Source organism: Sciurus vulgaris, assembly GCF_902686455.1.
Source record: "Sciurus vulgaris genome assembly, chromosome: 15".
NCBI classification, from domain to species: domain Eukaryota; kingdom Metazoa; phylum Chordata; class Mammalia; order Rodentia; family Sciuridae; genus Sciurus; species Sciurus vulgaris.
This window is the reverse complement of record NC_136476.1, coordinates 20,145,933-20,170,964: the sequence shown is the minus strand read 5'-3', so window position 1 is coordinate 20,170,964 and position 25,032 is coordinate 20,145,933. Positions and strand designations below refer to the sequence as shown.

The 25,032-nt window shown below is 42.4% G+C and overlaps 1 protein-coding gene across 1 annotated transcript in view; it reads right to left on the bottom strand.

Annotated features, from left to right (window-relative positions):
* DMRT1 (doublesex and mab-3 related transcription factor 1) overlaps positions 1–23,870 on the bottom strand; it is a gene marked incomplete at its 5' end in the record, with an annotated part of 103,358 nt that extends 79,488 nt beyond the window's left edge. The window contains 2 exons of the mRNA XM_079112046.1: positions 20,139–20,322; positions 23,514–23,870. Of these exons, the coding sequence (XP_078968172.1) occupies positions 20,139–20,322; positions 23,514–23,870 (541 nt within the window). The remainder of the gene's footprint in view (positions 1–20,138; positions 20,323–23,513) is intronic.
* Between the last annotated feature and the right edge of the window lie 1,162 nt (positions 23,871–25,032).

Genomic DNA, 25,032 nt, shown 5'->3' with positions numbered 1-25,032 from the left:
GCACAGCTCAATTCCCTGAAAGTTTCAAGGCATTTTCTACCTCAAGGCTAAATTATGCCCATTTCCTATGATATTTCTTTCCCCCTAATAACTCAAATACTTTTGGGAAGTACCAGAAGACAAACTTACTCTCGTTCTTTTCCTTTTCTCACTTCCACATCTAAGCATTGTCTATCCTCTTCCTGTATGCCAACATTAGCTTTAGTCTCCACAAAAAGACAATGTTTTAAAAAGCATCAGAAGGTTATCCCCCCATTTATTAGCAACTTCCCATCACCTTTCACCTTGACTTTTCCACTGCTAAACTCATGGCTTCCATGGTTTCCCTTCCTTTCCTTTACTTACTCAGTTTGCAAACAAGTTTGCATATAGCACATAGCACAGAACCTGTGACCGTTCCTCTCGTTCTTCCTTCACAGCACCTATCCACACCAAGGGGTCTAAAGAGCATGTAGAATTGTGCTGAAAAGCTCCACAATAAAAAGGCAAAAATAATCCACTTTAAAAATGGGCAAAGCAAGGTGGATGCAATGGTGCACACACCTGAAATCCTGCAACTCAGGAGACTGAGGAAGGAGAATCACAAGTTCCAGGTCAGCATGGACCAAACTATTTCAAAATAGAAAATAAAAGAGACTGGGAATGCAGTGTAAAGCACCCCTGGGTTCAAATCCCAACACTGAAAAAAAAAAAAGGGAAGACAAGGGATTTGAATAGCCATTTCTCTAGTAAAAATAAAGAAGTAGCTAATAAGCTTGTGAAAAGATGCTCACTATCATCAGCCATCAGCAAAATGCAAATCAAAACCATAATGTAGTGGGCCATGTAGGTGGGGTGGGGAGTAGCACACACCTGTGATCCAAGTGACTCAGGAGGTTAAGGCATGAGGACGGCATGTTCAAGGCCAACCTCTGTAACTTAGCAAGACCCTGCCTCAAAATAAAAATAAAAAGCGTTGGGGATATAGCTCAAAGGTAGAGTACCTCTGTGTTCAATTCCCCGTGCTAAACAAAAATCAACAAAAAGAAACCCATAATGCATTACCACTTCACATCCACAAGAATGGCTGTACCAAAAAGACACGGCAAGTGTTGCTGGAGTGAAGAAACGGAACCCTCCATTGCCTCTGCTGTTAGGGAATGTAAAATGAGGCAGCTACTTTTAGAAAAACAGCCTGCAAGTGTTAAAAACAGTCACCATCATGACGCAGTAATTGCACTCCTAGTATATTATATACTCAAGAGCATGGAACATACATTCATGCAAAAATTTGCAAGTGAATGCTCTCCAGTGACTAATGAACAGATATCCTAAATATGGTGTATTCATACAATGGACGGTTAAGCTACTGATGAAATAGAAACCAAGTGTTAATGTGCACCACCATATGGATGAGCCTTGAAAACATCATGCCAAGTCAAAGAAGCCAAACAAAAGGTCAAGTACTGCATGATTCCACCGTGTGACATGTCCAGGACAGGAACACCTGCAGTCCAGCGCTGGCAAGTATGTTAACAGCTGCCAGAGGCCGGGGAAAAGAGGCGGAGGGGCAGGGGTGGGGGGATACAAATGTTTTAGAATTAAATAATGATGTCTGCCCAGCTGTGTGAGGATGAATTTTATGGTATGTAACATTACACTTCGATAAAGCTGCAGTGTTTGGTGGGTTTTTTTTTTTTTTTTTTTTTTTTTTTTTTTTTTTTTTTTGTACTGGGGATTGAACCCAGAGGCTCTTTACAACTGAGCTATGGCCCCAACCCTTTTTTTTTTTTAAATATATTTTTTAAGATGTTGATGGACCTTTATTTTATTATTTATTTATATGTGGTGATGAGAATCAAACCCAGTGCCTCACACATGCTAGGCAAGTGCTCTATCACTGAGCCACAACCTCAACCCGGCCCCAACCCTTTTTATTTTTTATTTTGAGACAGAGTTTCACTAAGTCTATTAGGCTGGCCTGGAACCTTCAATCCTCCTGCCTCAGCCTCCCACCATGCCAGGCAAGCTGCTGATTTTTAAAAATACCCTCAATAGTAAAATAATAGAATTTCTGCCTTTTTTCTGTCTTTTCTTTTTTTTTTTTTTTTTTTTCAGTGCTGGGGATTGAACCCAAGGCCCTGCACCACGTGGTAGGCAAGTGCTCTACCACTGACCCATATCCCTAGTCCTTGCCTTTTATTTATGCAGAAATTGAAAGAAAAAATGGCAAACAGGTACACAGAAAGAGGAAGGAAATGTGGTAAGATGAGAAATGGAATCTGGAAAAGGTTGTGGTTTAAACCTAAAGCCGTGGGTCTTAACATCTGTTAGGTCACAGACCCCTTGAAGAATCAGATAAGAAAAATTCAGAGCCATCTTCCAAGGGAAATGCAGATTTAAGAGTTCAGAGACCCACCTGAAAACCACCATGGGCTCCAAAGTAAAAAGTCTTAAAAATGGGCTGGGGTTGTGGCTCAGTGGTAGAGTGCTTGCCGAGCATACGTGAGGCACTGGGTTTAATCCCCAGCACTACATAAAAACACTAAATGAACAAATTAAAGGTATTAAAAATAAATAAATAAATAAATAAAAAGCCTCTTAAAGAGGCAAGAGATGAAAAATGCCAACTCCTAAGACTCAACAACAAAAGAGGCAGAATCTTGGGACTCCTCTGAGATATCTTTCCAAGTCAGATAGGAACCAGAAAAGTGGCAGAAAATCTGAACTTCTGAGAAGAGCTTACAGAGCTCTGGCTGAGAGGATCTCAGAACTCAAGAGCTGGGCTTAGTGGGAAGAGAAACACCCACAATAATGCATGCAGTTCAGAAAGGATTCAGGAAAACGTCAACGGCAGAGGAGACGGCAGAGCTGTTCTTTCTTACCTGTTGGGAAGTCAAAGCATCTGGATCTAGAAAGGATAACTGGTGAGAAAAAGCTCTCAAGCTCAACATACTCATTCACGCATTCCAATTCATCTGTTCAATGCCAAGTGGGTGCTCAACTGTTATCCAGCTCTTTATATCACTCATTTTATCGCATTACCAAGCATCAAGGGAGGTAGCATCTGCAAAGTCTGTAACTACAAGTCCACCAGCTCCACAGAAGGTGTAGGACTTTACTATAGGCCAAAATACAGACACAATGCAGACTGCATTAACGGTTGAAATAAAACAAATGGATAGACAAAGAGAAAAGGCTATTAACAGTCCACAGAAAATATGACACCCTAAAAAATTAGAAAATAGTAAGAAAAAGATTATTAAATTCTCGGGGACTGAGAAAGAAAAACTAGGGAGGAGAAACAAAGTCACTGCAGATTAAATATGGAGGGTTTTAAGCCAATTATAAAAGATCAAAGAGAACAAGAGAGGGGAGGAGTAGCCTTACAAGTAACCGAGATAGGAGACCTTGGGAGAAATACGGCCAGAGGCAAATCATTACAGTTTACAGCAAAAGTAATCTAGGAATGATTTTAGCAAGGAATTCACTACAGGCCACTACTGGGAGCAACTGCACAGGGACAGAAAACAAAAAGCTCTTTATTTTAAAAAGGGTACACAACTCCAAAGGGAAGAATGGGATTGGCACATAGAAAATAGTAAATGAAAAATGCCCATGTCTAGAGTCAATTTTGGATTTCCTAGCTCTGGCTAGGATTTGGCATGGTCTTCACTTCACACCACCAAAGTTAAAGGGGAGGCAGAGGCAAAGGTTGTGATAATTTACTGATACTTCTGTCCTTAACAAACATCAGACACCAGAGCCAGGTAACCGAAGCACAAGTCAATGTCCTCAGCCACAGGGGAGGCTAAGGCAAGAGGACTACTTGAGTCCACGAGTGTGAGGCCAGCCTGGGCAACACAGCAAGACCCTGCCTCAAATAGAAATAACAACAAACCTGACACTGCCCTTCTGAGTAATGACAACTTCTTCAAAAGCTCCACCTTTGCTGATTGCATCAGATTTTTACAGAGAAGATGTATTGATACAAATGATGCTAACTTTCCATCTTAGTGCCTTTCACTTATGTCGCACTCTGCAATTAATAATTAGCAGCACTTTACATACTTCAGTGGCTACCCACAACAACCCTGGAGGTTGAGAAAGCATGAACTATTAGGCTCCCCAGGCAGAGGATTCAGCTATAGTTTGGAAAGGTTGTTGGCACACAAGAAAATGTGGTGGTAGGTGGAGTCTGGATTAAAATCCAGGCCTTTGAACTCCAACTCTAGTAACTTCTTACAATGACATCAAGAACCCCAGACAGCTAGCTTTTCATTCTGTGGGAACTGGGGAGGTGCTAGGGATTAAACCTAGGACTCTGCACATGTTAAGTATACACTCTACCACAAGCTACACCACCAATACCCCAGCATTTCACCTTTACTCTAAGCAGTTAATTCTGCATGTTTTATTTTGATGTTTGGATGCTAAACACCAGACACTATAAAACAGCAGAGTCAGAAAGGCAAGGAAATTATACAGTATTGCTAAGGGATGCCCATAACAACTAGCATGTAAGATCCAGAAAAATGCCTGCCTTATGAAATATTTCTTTCCTAAATAGGAAGGTACAGATCATTCTATTATCACAAGGATGACCAAAAGCCTAAGTTATAGTTGGATGTATAGAACAAGAAAAGGTAATACTATTAACACAGCATTTACTGACACTGAGAAAATATCTCTAAGAGAAGTGAGAAAAGTAAACCAAAGGGAACCCCAGGCAACAACTATTTCACCTACCTCTGCACTTGGATACCAACTGTTTACCTGACCATCTAGTGGGTCCTGATTACTACTAACATGACCTCACCAACCAGGGCCATAGAATCTAATGTAGGACTCAAGCATGGGTTGGGAGTCACCAACCTGGATCTGAATCCCAACTCAACCACTCAATACACATGTGATCTTGAGTAAGTTATCCAACTTCAATTTCCTTATAAATAGAAAAATTAGTTTCTATTTTAAAGAGTTTCTATAAAGATCAAATGAAAATATAAACAAACTAGCAGCAAAGACAACACCTGCCACAAGGGGGACACTCAAAGAGAGCTAGTCTTATTAGAATCATTACTAACATCTCTGAAAACATATCACTGAAGAGCTGGAAAGTAACAAACTACACACTTGGGAGAAAGAGTAAAGCACACAGAGAAACTAGGAAAATATGGTTCACACTCATGCATGGGTTTAAGAAATATCACTTATTCCTGCCCTCTGGCTCCTGACGACACAAACTAATGTGAGAATTACATTTCTTTGCTTAATCACCCTTATTATGCTGGTTTTTTCCCCCAGCCCACCCAATTTTCTCCTGCTCCTAGATGCAAGCTTTTGTTCCCTGTCAAAGTCCTCTCCACTGCTGTAAATAATCTCTCTCCCTCTTTTATATTACCTTTCAAATATTTATAGACTGTTATTCTCCTTCTCTCCAAGTCATACATCATTTTTGTTGCCCTTCCTCTGGATTCTCTCTAGTTTATCTACATCTTTTAGAGAAAAACAAACCCAGGTGCTGCATGATAGAGACAGCACACCCAAAGCTAACAACCCCAAACCAAGAAGGCCCCTTTTTCAAAGCCACACACACAAAAAAATTCTTTGATGTGCCTCTTACTCCTTTTCTTCTATAACTCATAATTCCATCTCTCAGATAAAAATTGCAGGAGAGAGTGATAAGGGATATGAACACCATCTTCATCAAGTGGATGCTGGGGCTCTGCGAGCTAGCCACTCCTGGGTCAGGATGCCAGGGACGATCTCAGGTCCATCTCCAACCTGCTAATGAGGAACTACACATGCTATACACCAACTGTACTTGCTAATCCTTGCCTGTCCACTGCACTGCACTCAGAATCAGTGTAGTAGCTGAATAGTATCCTTGAGACTCCCTGTTGCTTTCTGTTTTATTCCTAAGGAAAAATATCAACACTGTTTATTTTCAAATAAACACAGGTTTGAAGTGTTTTAAGAAGGAAAACTTCTGAAATTAAATGGTTAAAAATTCTCTCCCTGTCACCAAGTACATGAGTCCCTTTTGCAGGGGACAACTGTGAAACACCCAGTTCAGCCTCTCAGTGTTCCCTCTCAAAGGCGGTGATGTCCAAGTATGACATGCCATGCTACTCCCTCATCCCCAGCAGGTCTATGTGAATGTCCCCTGCTCCTTAATCTTATGTGAATGTTCTGGTGGTTTCTAGTGGCTTCTGTTACACTCTCCACTCCCTTTAGAAAGAATAACAGATGGGTAACACTCAAGACATCTATCAGCAAAGTCAACAAAACAAAAAAAGGGACATTATAAAAAAGGGAGGTGTTGACTTGTATTTAATGTGAAGGCTTAATACATTTACTATGTTTGAGTGTGAAGCTGGATCTGAGATTCCTGTCTGGGGCTGTAGGAAAACATGATGGATTACATAATCTCACAGGATTCTTGTTGTCTGGATAGCTTTGTCTTTGCAAAAACCGGTTTATGACAATAAGGTAAACCATATACCAAAACTCACTCCACTGCTCCTCATACTAGTATCTGAAACTTGAGTTCTAGAACTTGCTTGCGTACTTCATTATGGTCTCAAATAATTTTCCATCTTATAGTTAATAAAAAATTGTGCACCACAGTATTTCACAAAAAAGATGAGCACCACAGCAATACTGAGAGACATATAGAACATTAATCCATTTCACAAATGAAAAGATGAATACACAAGAAATTAAACAGCCTGCCCCAAATCAGATGGGTAAGAAACTGAACCAGGTCTTTGGACTCTAAGTCTTAGCTTCTTTTGATCAGCTGGAGCTTCCTCTGCACTATAGTTATAAGGATAACACCAGGAATTGTTTTTCTAGGTATCTTCAATCTTCAAGATCTTTGAAGCTTCTAGTATCATGTGCCATTCTCTTGGAGAGAAATCTGGCACTGTTATGCAGCAATGATAACATTCATTCCACATCAACACAAACAGTAAAATGACTTTAAAATAGTTGAAGAGTAATATGCATTCTGATTTTCAAGCAAACCAGCAGTATTGGCTAAGAATAAAATTAGTCTACTAGTCTATTAACTAGAACATTGAACTAGATAGTACAGTCAGCTCTTCCCTAGTCTCAGGTTCTACATCTGAGGATTCAAGCAACTGTAGATTAAAATTATGAACAAAATTAATTCTGGAAAGTTCCAAAAAGAAAAACTGGAACTATGCTGAATCCATATTAATGAGGTCACATGTAAGTATGCCTGCTGTAGACCCCTACCAGGTCACAGGTCCTCTCTCCCCCCAGCACTTGTTTGAGCATGGCTTGTCTCAATCTCCTTCATATACTGTGTAATGAGATGCCTTTGATAATCATCTGTACTGAGCATGCACACTTTTTGTGTCATTCTCCAAACAATACAGTCATATCAGGGCATTTTTGTTTGTTTTATTTTGTTTTCAGTGCTGAGGAATGAACCCAGGGTCTCATGAATACTGGGTAAGCACTCTACCACAAATTGAACCCCCAACCTGTTTTAACAACTATCTACAGAGCATTTACATGCATTAAGTATTATAAGTAATCCAGAGATGATTTAAGGTACAACAGAGGGTTGTATAGATTGTAAGATTGATACTATGCCATTTAAAATAAGGCACTTGATCCTCCCAGGACTTTAGTATCTGAGGAGGGGGCCAGAACCAATCCCTGAGGTCACCAAGGGACCTCTGTGTATCTCATTCCTCAGCCTGGTATGACCACACCAAATGGTAATACTGAAAGTTCAAGATCATGACTATGAAGTGGTCTGGTAAATTGAGGCCCTTAGCTTAACTTGAAACCTATCTGCTCATAGCTAAAATTGAACTGAGGAGTTGTGGAGTTAGGAGGATAAAATAAATTCATCAACCTAGCCATCCTTAAGACATTTTCACTTGATCTGGTTAATGGGCTTGTGGGAGCTGGAATTGCTGGGGGCTTCTGACCTCCTGAGAACAGTGACCAGGACTCAGTCATATGGCTGCTCTTGTCTCTGCACTCTGTCCCCAGCCAGTCTCTTGCAGTTCTATGGTCTAAAATAACAAATAATGAGGGGTGGAAAAGTGCAACAACCCACATACACAGGGCCCATAAACAGAAGAAAAGATAATAAAACTCACCAACAAAGAAAATGTGGGTTATAAACTATGCTAACTGTATTACTTATCTCTCACTGTGTAACATTTTGCAGCAAATCTAGTGGCTTCAATTACACAAATTCCTTATCTTATAGTTCTACAGACCTGAAGTCTAAAGGTGTTGGCAGCACTGCATCCTTTTCTGGAGGCTTCAGGAAAGATCCATTTCTTTGCTCAGTCAAGTGTTGGCAGAATTCAGTTCCTTCTAGTTTTAAGACTGAGCCCCCACTTCCTTACCGATTGTCAGCTGAGCACTGTTCCAAGGCCTCTTGCCTTCTTTGGGGAAGGGGAAGGCCTTCCTCCATCTTTAAATCCAGACGCAGCAGGTTCAGTCCCAGAAGCTTGGATACTCTTCTTAGTTGTCTTCTGCTGTGGTGTCTGGGGCACCTGGGAAAGTTCTCCACTATTATGACTGGATCTAGAATGACCCCAAAGGTTTGTGTGTTGAAGGTTTTGTCCCCAGTGCAGCAATGTTAAGTAGTGGGGCTTTTAGGAAGTCACTGGATTTTGAGAGCTCTAACCTCATCAGTAGATTAAGCCATTGACAGCTGAATGAACTACGGGAAATACTGAAAACTGTCGGTGGTGGGGCATGGTTAGAGAAAGCAGGTCACTAGGGCCATGCCCTGCAATGGTATTTCTTGTCCCTGGCTTGTTCCCCATGCCCACCTCACCACGCCCCACGTCCTGACTGCCATGAGCTGAGCAATTTCCTCCACCACGCTCTCCATCATGATGTTCTGCCTCAACTCAGACCCATAGCAATGGAGTCAAAAAAACCACGGACTAAATCCTCTGCAACTGTGAGCCAAAATAAGTCTTTCTTCCTCTAAGTTGTATTTTCTGTCATTTGTCATGGCGACAAAAAGCTAACACATCTATCGTGCCATTAGACCCTGGAAGATCCAGGGTCATCTCTCCCTCTCAAGATCCTGGCCTTAATCACCTTTGCAAAGTCCCTCCTGGCATGTGAGTTGTCATCTGATAGGTCCCAGAAACTGGGTGTGCACTTCTTTGGCATGATTCTCGGACCACACTGAATACATGGCCTCACCTATAGACTTGCACAGCTCCAACAACAGCCTAGCCCTGACATGCTGTGGCTGCAGCTCTCCAGAGGGACTGCCAGTGACAGCGTCTACCAAAATGCCACTTAAACTTATTTCCAAAACAGACCCTCCTGTCTCACCCCTTCTTTCCACCTCTACTACCACCAGCACCGTCCCAGCAGCTCTCCCCTCGACACGGGCAACAGCCCAGCCTTCACATCAATCCCCACTCCCACTTGGTGCCTTCGAGCTGCACCCCACTCAGCAGCAGAGAGACCTTTTAAGAGAGTAAATCAGGTCACACCATTCACTGCTTTAACACTCCAATGACTTTTCCTGGCACTCCTAATAAAATCCCAGCTCCTTCCCTGGCCTACACAGCCCTTCAAGATGCAGCCCCCACTGCTGGCACCCCTGATCACAGCCCTCCGGACACCCACCACCTGCCTGCTGCTCTCAGTAGAGTCTCACTTTGCTGCTCTTTCTGCCTGGAATGCTCTTTTCTCAGATTGACCCAAAAGGGTCATTATCATTCAGGTCTAGCTCTAGTACTGACTCCTTATTTAAATCAATCACTGTCCTCTCAAGTCACATCCTTCGTATCACTTCGTTTTTCTCCATAATACCACTTCCTAAAAATATCTCATGTACTTATTGATGTCCTTGCTTATCAACTGTCTCCACCCCCTGGAAATGTAAGATGCATGAGAGGCAGATGTTTTATACACTGATCTACATCATATGCCTACATTAGGGTCTGGCCCAGTGCAGTCACACAATGAATATTTGTTTTATGTTTTTCAGTGCTTGGGATAAATAAAACCCAGGGCCTCGTGTATGCTGGGCAAGCACCTCACCACAGAACTATATCCCTAGCAATAATTGTTAAATACACAAACTTTGAAAAAAAGAAGGAAGAAAGGGAAGCATGGAAGGACTCTTGATCAGACAGCACACTCACCAACAGAAACAAATTTAATTTAGTTCTGCAAAGATTTACTGGTGTTTAATAAATCCAATTTGCTTCACTGAATTAATGCGTGTTCTATATAGTTTAGATAAACCCCCAAAACTGTGAAACCAGAGTTAAGGGGTGGTACAAAAAATGGGGAATAGTTTTATAAGTGCAGAAATCAATATTGAAAGTCATCTGTTAGTATACACTGAACTGAACTGACATTGGATGGCTAAAGCAATATCTAAGAGCTCTTACTGCCAATAAACATCAGAAAATCTGCCATTACTATAACACTAAATCAGTATTTTCTTTTGACATCCAGCCAGCTATTTATAGTCTTACTTTAAGAATCTATTACATGTTTTTTTCTGGAAAGCATGTCCAGTGGTGTTATCAAGTAAGCGCAAAAATAGCAATTATGAAGTCTGCCCACAGACATAAAAGACTCAAGTAAGCTCTGTTTGAAATGTCATTTGTTCAGCAACAGTGATCAATATCTATGTGAATTTTCACACCGGAGTCAAAAAGGTCGTCACCAAAATTGAATTTTTTTTATCAAGTGAAAAGTAAGAGACACCTCAGGCTGAGACAGAAATGCAGATATGCCCTTGCCTGGTTGTTTGTGAAACTACACACACACACACACACACACACACACACACACAAGCCTCTGACAAGTACCAGTGAGGCAACACCTAGAGCCACAGGGGGCCAAGAATCCCAACTCCTCTTCTTTGCTTCATGGCTTCGAGCACTGCACTGCGAGGTAATGAGCCCAGGTCATCAGACAAGGTACAGAATTCATCCTGCAAAAGGTATTAGTTCACACTGTCCTGGCCCCTTCTCTACAAACCTCAGCCTAGGAAGAGATTTCCACTACCCCAAAGACATAGATCAGACCCATCTATTAAACAAAATGAAATCAGCAATAGAGTAAAACTTTGGGGACTAGGAGGAGGAGGGGCAGCAGAGGAAAGAAAGGATGCTGGCAGAAACAGAAGGAATTGTCTTAGCACCCAGGAATCTACAGATGATTTCCAAGGCCATGAAGCTTTGAAGAAAAGTGAAGCTGGGCCAAGAGGCTAGCCTCAGTCGTTGAGAGGGAAATGGGGAGTCATAGTTGAATGACAACAGAAATTTCCTTTGGGAAGTTCTGGAGATGGTTGAACAACATGAATGCACTTAATTCCACACTTAAGAAGGGATGAACTGACAAATTTCGAATGCTGTACATTTTATCACAAGAAAAACGTTTAAAAAGAGCAAGTGAATAAAACAACAGATGAGACAGAAAGGCATCCACAAGACCCAGAAAGTAGGAGGAGGCTGGGAAAATGAGCTGGCTCCTGAGACCAGCAGGACTAGGAATACAGTTCAAGGACTCCAGCACCACACGGGGAACTGGCAAGGACAGACGACACAGGAACTTTTCGACATTTCAGAGTTTCACAGGGCAGCAGATTAAAGGCTACACCACACAAGGACAGCACCTCATGTCACCATCCATAAAAGCTTTCCCAACATGGGCAGGGATGTACCTCAGTGGTAGTGCCAGGACCAGCATTTGTGAGGCGCTGCGTTCAACCCCAGGACCATACATACACACAATCTCCAAAGCTGTAACCAGCCGGTGGCAGTAAGTTCTAAGAGTTCATGTAAACCACCCTCTTCCAGGGGTACCATGAAGGACAGCTGTCTATTTTCACCAACTCTCAGGTTTTTCTTTCACTCTCCAGAAAGGTGACAATGGCCTTCCATTTTCAGAAAATCAAAGATAAAAATTATCCTAGCTAAGTGTTGAGGGCAACAGAGTTCCTGCACCCTCATTTTGAGGAACTACAGGTCGTCTAAGGCCTGAAAAGATGCTTCAGTCCTTCCTAAAGATCAGTATTTCTACCGCCAACCATACAACTATGTCAGGGAAAGCCCATCCCTGGTTCCATTATGAATTGTTGACTTACTCACTCTCCCTTTCACTACAAACTGTGACAATGAGGTAAATATGGAAATTTCTACAGAGACTGAACATTAACACAGTTCTAGTGATAATAAAATGCAAACCTAAAGACTCCTTCATGATCTGAACCTCTCATCCAAGGGACTGACACTGGTTTGAACTCTCTATGATACTTACCAGGATGAAGGCATCAGTCTTTTCAATTTAAAAAAGTTTAAGTGCAGCAGGGCACAGTGGCACACACCTGTAGTCCCAGCAGCTCGGGAGCTTGAGACAGGAGGATCAAGAGTTCAAAGCCAGCCTCAGCAACTCAGTGAGGCCCTACGTGACTCACTGAGACCCTGTCTCTAAATAATATACAAAAAGGACTGATGACATGGCTCAGTGGTTAACACTGCTGGGTTCAATTCCCAGTTTAAAAAAAAAAAAAAAAACTTAAGTGTGAATTTTCTGGATCCCTCACACATTGTTGGTGGGAATGTAAAATAGTGCAACCTCTTTGGAAAACAGTCTAGTAAGTCCTCAAAACATTAAGCATACAATTACCATAAGACTCATCAATTTCAACCCCAATACACACACATTTATACAAAAAAACTGTACACAAATGTTCATTATTTATTATGGCCAAAATTTATAAACAACACATATGTACACCAACTGATGAACAGAAAAATAAAATGTAGTATATACATGCAATGAAACATTAATTGCTAATAAAAAGGAGTAATAATGAAGTAATAAATGCATGCTACTACATGGATAAACCTTGAAAACATCAGGCTAAGTCAAAGAAGCCAGACACAAAAGGTCACACGTCTTGTTTCATTTACAAGAAATGTCTCAACAACATGAAATGTCCAGAATAGGCAATGTAGAGATGGGAGTCTATTAGTGAATGCTGAGAGCTCAGGTAGGAAGCAGATGGAGAATGGCCACCAATGGGCAACTTCTTTTAGAAAAGGAGTCAAAAATATTCCAAAATTAGATTCTGGTGATTGTTGAACACTGTTAATTTACTAAAACACAATAAATTATAGCCAACAATGGTGGCATAATCCCAGCAACTCAGGAGGCTGAGGCAGAAGGACTGCCAAGTCTCAGACCAGCCGAGAAACTGTATGAGACCTATCTCAAAATTAAAAGGGCTGGGGGCTGTGGCTATAGCTCAGTGGTAGAGCATCCCTGAGTTCAACCTTAAGAACCGCCCACAAACTCAAAAATTGAATCATACATTTTAAAAAATATTTTTAGTTGTAGATGGACACAATACCTTTATTTTGTTTATTTACTTTATGTGGTGCTGAGGATCAAACCCAGTGCCACACATACCAGGCAAGCACTGTACTAACACTGAGCCACAACTCCAATCCCTGTATCAAACATTTTTAAACAAATTAATTATGCAGTGTATGAAACATACCTTACTTAACCTGCTAAATTAATTTGAATTTTTAGCTATTTTTAAAATTCAAATACATTTTAAAAATATACAAACTGTACACTGAACATCAAAGATTTTACTCTCTGACTTCTGTACGTGGGTTCGTGATAACTTATCAAGTGCTTTAAAACAACTCTATATTTAACTATCATGTATTTATTCATTCAGCAAAGGTTTATTGACCATCAGCTGTGAAGTCAGACAGTTCACTCTACACAGATGAACAAAATGATGAATGAAAGGCAATCGCTGTCCTTCAGCTTATTTTATCAAGGGAGATATGGATGTAAGTCAATCAAGTGGTTTTATGGATTTTATATATGCTGTTATAAAACTTGTGACTTTAAACTATGTTTCTTTATGGCTCTACCTAAATTTCCTTTCTAGCTAAAGGTAGTCTGGTAGGCTATTTTCTGTGCACTTTGTTGTTATAACTGCTAAACTAAAATACTATCCACGGAGAGTTTCTATCAGGCCAACTAAACTGCTGTATTTGACACGTGAAAGCACAACACCCTTGAAATGAATAAAACGGGCTGAAACACTATTTAAAACAGCAAGCTATCAAAATGATCCTGCCATATAGCATTTTCTTTCTTTCTAATTTCCAACTGTTGCTTCAGTTTACCTTTTAGACCATTTGTTGGCCATTTCTTAGACTCTAAAAGCATGGGAATGCTTTTATCTGAAGGCTTTTTAAAATCTAGCATCATTTCCTATTCTACCTGCAATTAAGAGCTGTCTTAAATCAAAGGGAGCCTATCTTATGTAAACGGTCAGAATCTTTCAAAAATAAACTCCTAATTCATTGTGTATAAAAACATTTTCATCATTCATTTGAATGAAACGCTTCCTTTTTTACAATGTCAGAAAACTGCAAAGATAAAAATTGAAATGTTATATATTAAATTTAAATAACCCCAAAGAGTACGTTTAGGGCAGCGAAACTACGCTGTGACAACATAAAGATGGACACATATCATACTTTGGTCTATACCCATAGAATGTACACCACCAAGAGTGAACCCCATTGTGCACACAAGCTTCAGGGGATAATGTGACAATGCAGGTTCATTTGTAACACAGGCACCACTTTGATGGGGGATTTAACTGGTAATGTGGGAGGCTACACATGTTGGGGCAGGGGATACATGGGAAATCTCTGTACCTTCCCTTCAGTTGTGCTGTAAACCTAAAACTGCTCTAAAAAATAGTCTAGTCTTCTATAAATTTAAATTCAGTGTCTTCAGTTGTTAATTCATCAGTCCTATCTCTTACTGGTAAAAAAAAAAAAAAACTGCACACAGCTGGGTATGGTGGCACATGCCTGTAATTCCAGCAACTCAGGAGGCTGAGGCAGGAGGATCACAAATTTGAGACCAGCCTCAGCAACTTAAGCAAGACTCTCTCTCAAAATAAAAAATAAAAAAGACTGGGGATGTGGTTCAGTGGAAAAGTACCCCTGGTTCAATCCTCAGTACCCAAAACACATAAACAAAGAAAAAAAAAAAAAACTCCAGGGACATTACTCCATTTTCAAACTGGAGTTTTGAAATAAGAAAGTATACTTTATGCTAATATTTTAAAAGATGAAGCCACAGAGAAAATGCTGAGATTGTTATTAATTCATGGTCCTTTATAGCCAAAAATGTTCATTTTCTTTCTGTGTGCCCCAAAAATGACTAGGAAAAACTTCACATTTGTAAAATATTTAAGCCCTCAAGACCCACAAGGAAATGTGCTCCACTTTTGGCCTGCGCTTTTTTTTTAGTTGTCAAAGGATCTTTCTTTTATTTATTTATATGTGGTGCTGAGAATCGAACCCATTGCCTCACACATGCTAGATAAGTGTCCTACCACTGAGCTACAACCCCAGCCCTGGTCTGCGCTCTCTTGAAATGAATTCCTAAAGAAGAAAGGTGAAGGAGGGGCCCCTCCACTATTAGGCACAGACCTGGGCTACCCATCCAACAGGGGAAGGGGAGAGAAATGGAGCTGTGGGCCCCAGGAAAGGCTGGAGCTGCCAAGGAAAACCCCAGACGGTAGGAGGTGGGTTGATCTGGGGGAGGGTGGATGTGCGTGTGGATGCAAGTCCAGGGTGCTCCAGAAGGGAGGGTCCAAGAGATAACATTCAGGTCCTCACAAAGGCCATGCATGCAGGACCAAGTTCTCTACAATACAGCCCTTCATTTGACAGTTTCTGTACAGAAAAGAAGATGAAAAACTATGCAGGCTTCAGGGAACATACTGGGTAGAACAGTATTCTATGTGTGTGCAGGAGGTTGCAGGAAAAGTAAAATGTAAAATAAAACAGAGGAGTCCACATTTACAAAGGAAGAAGGCTCAATTTTTTTTAAAAGGTTGATAACTTGAAATAAGAAAGTATACTTTATGCTAATATTTAAAAAGACAAAGACACAGAAAATGCTGACATTGCTATTAATTCATGATCCTTTATAGCCAATAATGTTCACCTTTTTTTCTATGTGCCCCAAAAATGACTACGAAGAAACTTTTCTAATCAATAACATACCTTCCAACATCTGATTAGCAACAATTTCTTCAAAAGGTTATTTTTTTTCCCACAGTAATACCCACAATCATAGAAGAAAACAACAACAGAAGTTTCTTGCACCCATTCTTGAGGATATCCAATCAATCCTTTGGTGATTCTTGGCTGATCTTTGACCAAGGACTATAGAGACTGTCTTCTAATGTGCATTAGACTATTTACAAGGTTTAGTTCTCCAATAAATGAAACACAACTTGGTAAATCCAATTTCCTTTGAAGTATCCTTAGAATTCAGCCAATAATCTCTGCAGTAATTCTTGAGCATTTTTTACTCTCACTTTTGGCACTTTAAGGAGCCAACAGGAGATAACTAAGTAACTTCAAGGACATAAAATTCTATTCAATTTCACCAAGCAACTGGCCTAACAGACCCTAGGGAGCAGGGGTAGGAAGGTTAGCAACTGTACCCAGGTAAGCCAGGTCAGTAAGTCTTACTATTCTATGACAACTCCTACAACTTTCAACTGTATCATTTCAAACCTTGGCCTTCCACATATATAAATAGATTTCTAGGTCATTAAAAAATTCCAAGCTGCATTAAATGCTAAAAAGCTAATGACAACAGGTGGACAACACACTCCCATTATATTAAACAAGTAATATTATATATATATATATGTATGTACAATTATGTGTGTGCATATACTTATTTATGTTTATATACATACATAAACACACACATATATGGAAAGAAAAACCAGACACAAAACCCTGGACGCTCAGCAAGTAATCCTGGTGTCACGGAGGTGAGAACTGAAGACTGGGGCTGGAAGAACAATGTTCTCTCCTTGAACAGGTTCTGTACTCTACTACAAATGTTTGCCTTTTCCCTTGCATAAATTAAATGTTATTTTAAATAAATGCAATCTCTGAAAAATTTAAAGTAAGCTATATACTTGTTAGTACTGAGTTATCTAAGAAACTGGCCTCCATCAGCCACCTGAAAGCTGTAGGACTCCAGTCTGCCTGTCTGTCTGCCACTCTCATTTTCACTCTCTTACTCTTTCACCCTCCTCTTCCCTCTTTCTTTCTGTATTTTGTATTCTACTGGCATCTCCATCTCCCTCTCACTCACATCCTCAGTCAGTAAGTTATTAATTCCAGCTCCAGAGGTTTGACAGAAATCCTGTGAAGGAAGACCATCTATGTTCCTGCCCCAGAAATAACCTGTCTAGTGGGGAGCCCAATTCCCTTTGGAAGGCACAGCCTTCCAGAGCCAACCCTTCCCACCTATGCCCAAGCAAATGGGCAGGACACATACTGGCTCCTACGTTCCCCTTGCCTTGGAGTACTGGTTCAGGTTTCAGGATGACTAAAGGCATGTCACTGCAGAGATAAGTAAGGGATCTGGGTACATCCTCCCTGACCCTAAACCCTAAATCCTGCTACCCTATGGTTCCTCTCTGTAACTTTTCCTCCTATTGCCACTCCAAAATACCCTGCCAGAACTGGGTACATCCTCCCTGACCCTAAACCCTAAATCCTGCTACCCTATGGTTCCTCTCTGTAACTTTTCCTCCTATTGCCACTCCAAAATACCTTGCCAGAACCTGTTTTGCCCTATGGAAAGCAAAGTTTGGAAACTATTCTAAGTACATGCTATGAGTAACTAATTCAAAAAGAAAAAAAGAATACTGGCTCAACTTACAATTTTTTGACATTACAATGGTGCAAAAGCCCATGTAAAAGTGATACACTTTCAGAAAAAACCATAAGGGCTGGGGACATTGGTAGAGAGATTGCCGGCCATACGTGAGGCCCTGGATTCAATCCCCAGTACTGAAAAAAAAAATCAGTAGAGACTATATTTTGAATTTTGATCTTTTCCCAAGTTGGCAATGTGTGAATCCTCTTAATTCTGTGCAGCAACAGCAGTTCCCAATCAGCCACGTGCTCACAAGGGTAAACAACTGGTACTGCACACTGCACTGTTACTAAGCTGTAATGTTCAGTAGGTCAGGTGTATTAATGCATTTTTATTTAGGAATTGTTCAATTTACCCTGGGTTTATCAGGACATAAGTCAAGGAGCATCTGTACCTTGTCCTCTGTTAATTACAGAATCTATAGCTCCAGTAACACAAAGACAGACACACCTACCTGCTTTCCTTGATGTGTGCTTATCTTCTTCCCTACAATGGCCAAGACTCATGCAATCTTTTTTTTTTTTAATTATTATTTTTTATTTTTAGTTGTAGATGGACACAATAGCTTTATTTATTCATTTTTATGTGGTGCTGAGAATTGAACCCAGGGCCTCACACATGCTAGGCAAGCACTCTCCCACAGAGCCACAACTCCAGCCCCAACTCATGCAATCTTTAAGAACCCCACCCCCACCCCCGCAGTGCTGGGGATTGAACCCAGGGCCTTGTGCTTGCAAGGCAAGCGCTCTACCAACTGAGCTATATCCCCAGCCCTTTCCCTCATTTTTGAGAAGCTGAAATAAAACACCCAGAGAGCTAAGTGATTTGTCCCAAAGCTGCATGGCTAATTATAGACACGCAGTTGAGCCTAGTGGTTAAGCACGGACAACTGAGAAACTCATCAAAGCTTAGTGAAGGTGGTACCACAAGGCAAAGCCATATTTCATGGAGCCATAGTAGATCCTGAAGACACTTTTCGTCTCAGCATGTATACATTAGGCCCACTTACTCAGTTTCACTTTCTGCTGTTTCAGTTACCTGAGGTCAACCATGATCCAGAAATATTCAATGGAAAATTGAATTAACAATTCACAAGTTTTAAATAACTTTCATTACAGTATACTTATAATTGTCCTATTTTATTACTAGATACTAGTAATCTTATAGTCCCTAATTTATAAAGTACACTTTTTCATGGGTATGATATAGGAAAAAATAAAATGTATATTACATATATACATGTTTATATATACATAAATATACACATGTATACAGGGTTCAGTACTATCCTAGGTTTCAGTAATTCATTTGGGTCTTGAAACCTATGCTGCACAGATAAGGAGGGATTACTGTATTTAATTGCCAGACCCCAGAATTCCACAGATCTTTGGTGGATTTCTTAGAGCTTCTGCATTCTAGACCAGCACCATCAAATCAAACTTTGAGAAACAAATGCATCATTCAGTATGGCAGCCCTTAGCTATATGAGGCTAGTGAGCTCTCAAAGTGTGGATCACAGTAGAAACCAAATGTTTTCTTGTTATTTCAATGATTCATTTAAACTTAAATAACTAGCTATGGCCAGGGGCTTCCATAGTGAACAGTGAGCTCCAGACCACTGTGGTTCGTTCTCTCTCTCTCTCTCTCTCCTGTCTCTCTCTCCTCTCTCTCTGAGACAATTTGGGGAACCAGTGTAGCAAGCACACTGAGCTTGGGAGATGGATGGACTAATTCACATGCTTTCTAGTTCAGTCATCTTGGCTAAAATTTAACTTCCTACACCTCTGTTTTCATGTTAAAAAGGATTACCACCTCCTACTTAAGAGAAAAACTCTGGGAGGAAGCATGACAAATTGGCACATATGCAGCCCCTGGCACAGTGCTTAGCACATGGGAGAGACTACAAGCCCGCATGGTACACTTTCCATATTCCTTCCCAGGCTCACCCATGTCTGACACCTAGGATTTGATCTTTTCAGACACTTTTGCCAAAGGGATGCTGTCCTTGCTAGAGAAATGAACTTCCAGTTCTAGGAAACAAGGATCTTTGCCCCACCCAACATGACCTCAAAACAGAGGGGTGGTCCAAGATGAAATGTGAACACTCTCACTCCTCCCTGACATTATTTGATTCTCACTATTAACTAATCAACAGGAAAGTAAAGCTGTTGAACCTTCACTTCTAGAACCTACGACCTCCTCCTTGTGAGACAGACAAAAGCAGACCCTCAGAGGGAGAATTCCTTAAGAAACTCCTCTAAGCTCTAAATGTTATGTGTGACCCAGGAGGGTCCTGAGGCTGTTTTTGTGGCCACGGCCCTTCTTCCTCATGACAGACCCCAATGTGAACCCCAGGCCCCCCAGGTTACCTGAGGCCGCCGTTGTGGGTGTACTGGCTGCTGGCGGCTGTGAAGAGCTGCTGCTCTCATTCATGAGGCACTGGTTGCCACCATTGTTCTCTCTCTTGACAAGCAGCTCAGCTGCACTGGGCAGCGGGATGGGGTGGCTGATGCCCAGTTCCTCCTCCTGCGCCTGCTGCCTTCTCAGAGCCACCTGAAAGCACAGGACAGTGAATCATTCTCCAGCACTCTACAATCACCTGTGCATCTTTGCCAAAGCCACAACATGATTCACCAGTTCCAAGGATAGGGTCTGAACATAAGAAATTTCTCTTTTCTCTTACCTGACTGCCCAGGTAACTATAATGTGCAGCCAAGCCTGAAAAATGGCGTAAAGTCATGGTTTCTGGCCCAAAACAGGTGCCTCAAAAACACATGAGGACACAAACTATCAAGAAATAAGGTGGGCTGTAAAGGATCAGGAAAAACTCATCCAAGGAGGGGAGTTCAAGCTGGAGAGTAGAAAACACACTGATGGATGGGATCTGGAAACATCAATCAACAAACTTAGACTAGATCCCAAGTTCCCCCACATTTAAAAGGGATACAGGAGGTAAGTAAGCATGCAACTATGCGACAGGACAAAGTGTGACAAACACAAGAGATGTACAGACCAATCTACAGCAAAAATTTAAGAATCAGCCTGCCATCGAAATGCAGCAGAGCCCTGAAGCATGGAATGAGTAGTACTCACACAGGGAAGGAGAAAGGGGAAGAACAGTATGGAACAGAGTGGCTAGGAAGTGAAACCCCACAGAATCCAGTTTCCCAGAGGTGAGGGAGCATGTGGAGAAGTGATGTTCAGTAAGGGGGCTGGAATCTGATATTGGAAATCCCTGGTAGAAGAGGTAGGAGGTGAGGAGCAAGGGAGAGGATAGGTTGGGGGTGGGGTGGGTTTGGACTTAGGCAGGAGGGAAAGAGCAGAACTGGGACAGGTAAGAACCTGACATACTTAGGCAACTCTTCATGGTGCTTCTTCTGTTTATAGTCTTTTAAATAACATTGTTAAAAGTTGGGGGGGGGGGGAGGCTTAAAACAAGTTGTGTTTTTGTTTACTACCTGTAACAAAAAGAGACTTTTTTATTGAACTTGACCATGGGTGGTCATGAAATGAGAAAGTGAAGTACCCTGCACCTCAATGGCTCAAAGACAAGAGGAGAGGTAAAATCAAAATGGCAAATCATCTACAGTGTGGTGCACTTAACTTGGGGATTTTTTTATACTAAAGATGTAGAAAAAAGACTATTTTGAAGATTTGAAAAAAATGGTAAATCAGAAACCCAATACAATCTACGTGTTGGCTTAGGGAAACTACAGTCCAAAGTTAGCTGATTAATGTGGAGGTAAATTTCACTCATAACCAAAGAAGTCTTCACATTAGAAAAATAAACCTTAAATAATTATTTAAGACTAATTAAGCTTATAGCTTAGATTATTTTTTGTTATTAACCAAGGGCTTAGAAACAGCATATCAATGACTCTGCCCAAAAATAAATTTTTAAAAACCCTACAAACCTCCAAAATATTAATACATACTTGCACTCTCCTTTACACAAACCTCTTGCACACCCAAAACACACAGCTTAAATAGTTCAAAAACTAAGGACACCTACACAAAGATCTTCTCCAAGGTTTGTTAGGAAATGTTATTTAGACAGGGAAGGGGCTGGCAATGGATTGCAAATGTCATTGTTTTACTCATCTATTATCAAATTCAAACTATTTTAGAACTAAAAAGTAATTGCTATATAGTTTTTTTAGGGCTCATCTAGCACAGTAAAAATCCTCTGGTACAAAAAAAAAAAATCCTGGTTTCATATTCTAAAAGTAATCATGAGTGGTTTTTGTTGCTAATTCAGCAGTCTCCTCAAAATTAGTCCCCGTAAAAAAAGGATATTCAAAATTAATTCCCCTATTAGGATATTTTTATTACATTTTGAGGAAAATTCCATCGGAGTATTGCTCCACGTTAAATATGTAAGCCAATGGCCAAATGTCCCAAATACTTTTCTGTCTACCAGTATATTTAAAGGTCCCGACATTTTTAAATCTCATCGTGATGCATCTTGTTACAACCAGGGGAACAATTCACTACAGATTAAGTTAAAGTCTATGAAGAAACTACCTATATTTTCATTGACTGCCCTTACAATATCTGAAGACAAAAAGACATCTAATTTTAAGTGTTTTAATTTCTATGTGCTTAAAACTGATGCACGTAGAAAGCATGCGATCTTTAAGAATTTGTGCAGTTATGATCAGCTTTCTTATCTAAGTCATTTTTAAAAAAGGATATTTTACACATTTCTAGTCAGAAGGAGCACATCCCTGGCAAATGCTTCCTTAGCATCATTTCATTTAAAATAATCTATCTTTAACAGATGAAACAACTTTTAGCTGGAAAGAATGTATATTACCGTTTAAAAACTTTTTAGGAAGCCAAAGAGTGAACTTTCCGTTAAGATGCTAAATTATTAACCTACTGTAAAAGCTTTAAAAAAAAAAAAATCATAGACCGGCTTCAAACCCTGGCAGTTTTTAAAAAATTCTTAAATATAGTCAAAACATTTAAATAATTGGGTCCAAGAGACGAATTTTAAAATACTAGTATTTCCAGTGCTCAAAATGGCTGAGGCCATTGGCCCAGATCCGCTGGGGGCCAAGACGCCTAGTGCGCCGAGAGCAGGAGACCACGCCGCGCGGCGTCCATCGCGGGGACTTTTCCAGAAAAACAAACGCGGCGTCGGGTTCCGCGGCGACCCAGGGGCCTCCCCTGACCCGTACAAAGCGTCCCGCGCGGCGCCCCAAGGACCCTACTTGATTTAAGCACAGCTCAGCCAGGAGTAGTCGGGGACCCCAGAGGGCAGCGAACCCCGCAACTGCGCTCGGTGGATGGGTTTGGAGCTCGCGGGGGCTGCACAGCCAAGCGAACCCCGCGGTCGTCGGGTCTGAGAGCGGGGCTGGAGACCCTGGGACGCGCCCGATTGCGGAGCGAACCCCGCAACTCTGCTGAAGGGCGGCCCGGAGATCGTGGAGAATCCCCGGCGGAACGAACTCAACTCTGCTGAGAGGGCAAGGATGGAGAATGCGGGGCCCCCGCTGCAGCCAGCCCCGCAACTCTGCTGGAGGATCGGGAGAACGCTCAGGCGGGAACCGGGACTCGTTCCCGCCTCCCCAGAGTGGCTTCGACCGTGGCTGGGAGACTCGGGTCCGCGGCGCGCCGCGAACGTCGGCGCTACTAGTCGGGTCCTTCCCGAACTCGGGCCCGGCATAACGCCGGCCACGTCGAAGGACTTTATCCCCGAAGCTCAGAGCTGAACCCCATTTCCCCGCGCCCGCGCTCACCTGCGCGGCCATCACGCGCTGTCTCTCGGCGATCAGGTTGCACTTTTTGCACTGGCAATCCCGCCACATGCAGAAGCGTTTGTGGCCCTTCAACGGCGAGGCGTAGCCGTGGTTCCTGCACCGAGCACACTTGGGCAGCCGCGGGGACTTCTTGCTGGAGGCGCCCAGGCCCGACGCCCCGGAGCCAGAGCCTGAGCCGCCGCCACCGCTGCCCCCGGCGCCCGAGCCTCCACCAGCGCCCAGCAGCGCCCCAGCCGCTTTGCCGAAGCCCCCGGACTTGCCCTGCGACGGTGCCCCGGGGGCATGCGGGGTCTCGGACGGTGCCGAGGGCTTGTTGAATGCGTCGTCATTGGGCATGTTGCCCCAAGGAGCGACGAAAGTACTCCGACCGCCTCTCACGCCCGGAGACGGCTGCAAGGGCAGCACCCAACCGACGGCTAGGCTCTAGAGGAGGAGGTGCAGGAGGCGTGTATGCAGCAGCCGGAGGTGCAGCCCGAGTGGCGAGGTCGGGACACGCAGCGCCGGGAGTGGTGGGGGGTTGTGCCCTTTTTTTTTTTTTTTTTTTTTTTTTTTTATTTTGGCGCTCGGCGTGGAACTTGTGGATACTTTTCAGAATGTTCCCGGGATTGCAGAGGCGGGATAGGGCGCGAGGGAGCTCGGCCACGCCCATTGTACCCCAACTCCAACCACTGAGCTCCCGCTGCGTGCAAGCTTGCACACCAGCTGCACGCTTACGGGGCGCTGCTGCAGGGATGCTGCAAGCGCACAGAGGTGCAGAGCATGACCTCATAGCTCTCCGGGGTGCCGGGACCAAGCTGCCAGAGCTCGCCTTACCAAGGAAGCTAGCCTCCCAGGTCCAGAGCAGAGTCCTGTATGCTACTTGGAGGAGGTGCAGCCACCTGTGGGGTTGTCTGGCTCCCTTCCCGCCCCCCCTCCCCTCCCTCTTCCCTCCCCCTCCCCCTCCTCCATCCCCACCCCAGTAGGCACATTCTCCAGGATGAATAGAGAAGACTTTTGCAGAGGCCACTCAGAAAGTGGTTTATTTCTCCCTTGAGTGTGAGGTTGAAAGTCTGAGACAAGAGATCTCTACATTTATGTCGGTAGATAAGACCCTAAAATTTCAAAGGTTGGAGCTTTCTAGCCCCCATTTATCCTCTCCTGCACCTGTTTTCCTCTGCTCACAAGATTTCTACCTCATGGCCCGAGATAACTTTTCCTGTTTGTATAGTTCCAGCCCTAGTTTCTTCTCACTTCTTGCCTTTGAGGCAGCTTCATTTAGACTCTGAATGGGGAGGTGGGAGGGTTACACAGATGTAGACTTTTATCAGAACTCATTCTACATTTGAGATCTGTGCGTATATGTACATTTTAAAAGACTTCTGATCTTACCGCCTTTCCTGGTCCCCACCCAGAACTCCCCACCCCCCATCCCCTGCCACGTTTGTCTCCTCTGCAGGCGCACAGCAAATCCATCCCTAGGCCTGCTGATCAATTCTTCCCACATATCCACTTGTCTCCC